Raw genomic sequence first — 2,708 nt, forward strand, 5'->3', positions numbered from 1 at the left:
CCCCATGCCTCGGGTGAGCCGTGCAGGCAGCGCTGAGCCCGCCTGCGTGGCCCGGCTGCCGCTGGTACCCAGCTAGCTGGGGATGTCCACACCGTGCTGCGGCTGCACGGGGAGGCTCATTGCATCCAGGGCAAGAACTGGGAGAGAAATTAGGTCTGTGGCTGAAACAATTCATTTTCCAAGGCAAATAGCCTATTGTAATGACCAAATAATTCAAATCATCGCTTGGGAAAAACAAAACAAAACATGCAAACTCCTATTCAAAATTGACTCAGAGCTTGGCATGCACCCGTGGCTTTATACAGAAATTAGCGCTTGGGCTTTTCATTCTTGGACTGAATTTCAGTTTGGTACCGCCTACCTGGTGACTTGTGTTCGCGTGCCAAAGTCCAGGGACCTCATTGACTGCAGCACTTCAATACAGCCCATGTACTAGGGAAAACAGAGAAACAGAGAGAAAGGAGGACTTTGTTAACATCTAGCTCACAGGTAAGAGGAGGATCACAGAAGGAAGCAAATGTGATTTCAGTCCACTAAGTACCTGCAGAACCACAGTCTAAATGGAAAATCAAATTAGCCATCCTAAAGCTGCTTCCTAAATAGATCTTGTTTTACTGAAAAGTGTAGAGAAGAGCAATAAAGATACCAGTGGCTTTGACAACATAGCACAAAAAAAAAAGGTAAAGTGCTCTGGGGACACAAAATCCAATCATTCCTTTTCTCCAGTTCCGCTTATTCTCACTGATCAGCCTGTGGCACTGAGCTAGGAGGAATGTATGAACACTGGAGGGAAATTTCCCAGGAACAGAGGGGCTCCAGATGCCCCACGGGGCCGATGCACACAGAGCCTCCGTGCAGAAGAGCTGAACGCCCCTTCAGAGCAGCGGGAGGCATTACTAGGCATGAGGAAAACCGCTGGCTCCGTGCTGCTGCACGTCTGATGACAAATAACCTCTGCAGAAGATGAAGGAGGTAGACTCGCAATTCCAGCTCATAGCAACAGCTCTTAAAAGCCTGCACTATAAACTGACCTGCTTTAATTTAGAGGCTGCCTCCCACACTCTGTTGTATGGGGCAGAGCTGGGGGCTTTTTCTATACTCATTTGGGATTTGCATAGGACTAATTTTCAGAAACATCAAGAATGTGATGGTGTGTCAGCCCACAGAATCCTTTGATGTTATGTACAAACCTATGGAACATTTTCATCTCAGTGAAGTGTGCTAGGCTAAGTATCCACTGCCTTTACCTCTCCCACAACGTATCTTACTGATTCTTTTAGCATTTCTGTTGATATCCATCTCTCTGCTGTTGAAGCACCCTGACATCTCCATTTCACAAGGCTGGCATAAGTCTCTCAGTTTGCATCCCCTCTTCCACACTAAATTCTCCTGGAGGGAAAACCGCTTTCAGGAGCATCCTGCAGTGCTCCCGCAGCGCCCGTGGGCTGCAGCAACAGCCTGTCTGCACAGACTGCTCCTGCAGAAAGGCAAAGCCTCTGGGATACAGCAGACAGCCTGGAAATCCCAGGCAGGAACATGCGTGCTCTGTCCTCTTGTTCTGAATGGACAGAGGAAGCACTCTCTGTCCAGAGAAGGGTACTGTATTTACCTCCTCTGCTTCACTTCGCCTGTGAATCGATTTTTCTGCTGGGCCATTCAGAGGGGGGGGTGGATTTAGGTATCTGATTCAGCTTTGAAGACTTTCAGAAATGAATGGGTGTGTTAAAAAGAGAATGTATGTGTGCAGTCAAGCAGGGATTCCACAACAATTGTATTATCCCTATTTTGGTTTCTTTCCAGATAGCAATGTAACCCTTGGGAGAACTCCAGAATTAGGTCAGAGCCCTGGAAGGACATCAATAAGAATCTGAAGGGTAGCAGAACTGCTTCCCTAATGAACATTTAATGACTTTGTAAAGGACTCTGAGAGCTATCTTACTTGTTAAAGATATTCCCGCTTAACGGGAACAAAGCAAATGTGGAAAATATGTCTAGAGCCTCAGCTTGTAGCACAGCAGAGACCTCTGATCTTACAGTATAAGGTCAAGCACGCTGTGAGATGGTTGGCTCCTCTACCCTTGAAAAAAGAAAGATTTAGAGGAGTAGGTGAGTCATATGCTGATAAGTGAGTCCCCATTGCATCCTGAACAGTTGCGTGGGAAGCTACTCTAAGCAAAGATGAAAAATCAATATTAGGTTTTTGCATAAGTGACCCTGAGTGAAGCTGAACTTATCAATGATTCACAAAAGATCTTTTTTTTTTTTTGCTTTAAAAGCCTGAGTAGGGAAGCGCATTAATATGGCACCTCCTGCATCCCTCATTTATTTTAGCTGCCGTTGGTTATCTAAACCAGCACAGTTAGTAATGGCCAAACCTTCACATCTCAGTAGGAGGGCACAGAGAAGAGCAGAACCCTGGGCACGGGACGCTGTGGGACTGGGGCAGGGGAAGTTGGGGTCACAGTGCTGGGGAAAAGCCATGGAGCACATGAAGGACAACAGGATACCAGAAGCCTATTCAAGAAAACAAAAGACACTCTCCGAGGAAGAAAAAATAATTAACAAATAAACAAGGAAAAGATTAACCCCTCCATAGCTGAGCCCAACAAGCAGCACAACCAGAGTACAAGAGAAAGGAGAAGGCAGGAGACAAGGGCATCACTTGTCTCTGAGACTTCTCCTGTGCCCAGACTCCAGTTCGGGTGGTG

At 46.6% G+C, this 2,708-nt stretch overlaps 1 protein-coding gene across 1 annotated transcript in view; it reads right to left on the minus strand.

Annotated features, from left to right (window-relative positions):
- SHC4 (SHC adaptor protein 4) overlaps positions 1–2,708 on the minus strand; it is a 32,546-nt gene that overhangs the window by 21,892 nt on the left and 7,946 nt on the right. The window contains 1 exon segment of the mRNA XM_009644017.2: positions 362–432. Within this exon segment, the coding sequence (XP_009642312.1) occupies positions 362–432 (71 nt within the window).

Source organism: Egretta garzetta, unplaced genomic scaffold (assembly GCF_000687185.1).
Source record: "Egretta garzetta isolate BGI_Z169 unplaced genomic scaffold, ASM68718v1 scaffold287, whole genome shotgun sequence".
Lineage (NCBI taxonomy): Eukaryota > Metazoa > Chordata > Aves > Pelecaniformes > Ardeidae > Egretta > Egretta garzetta.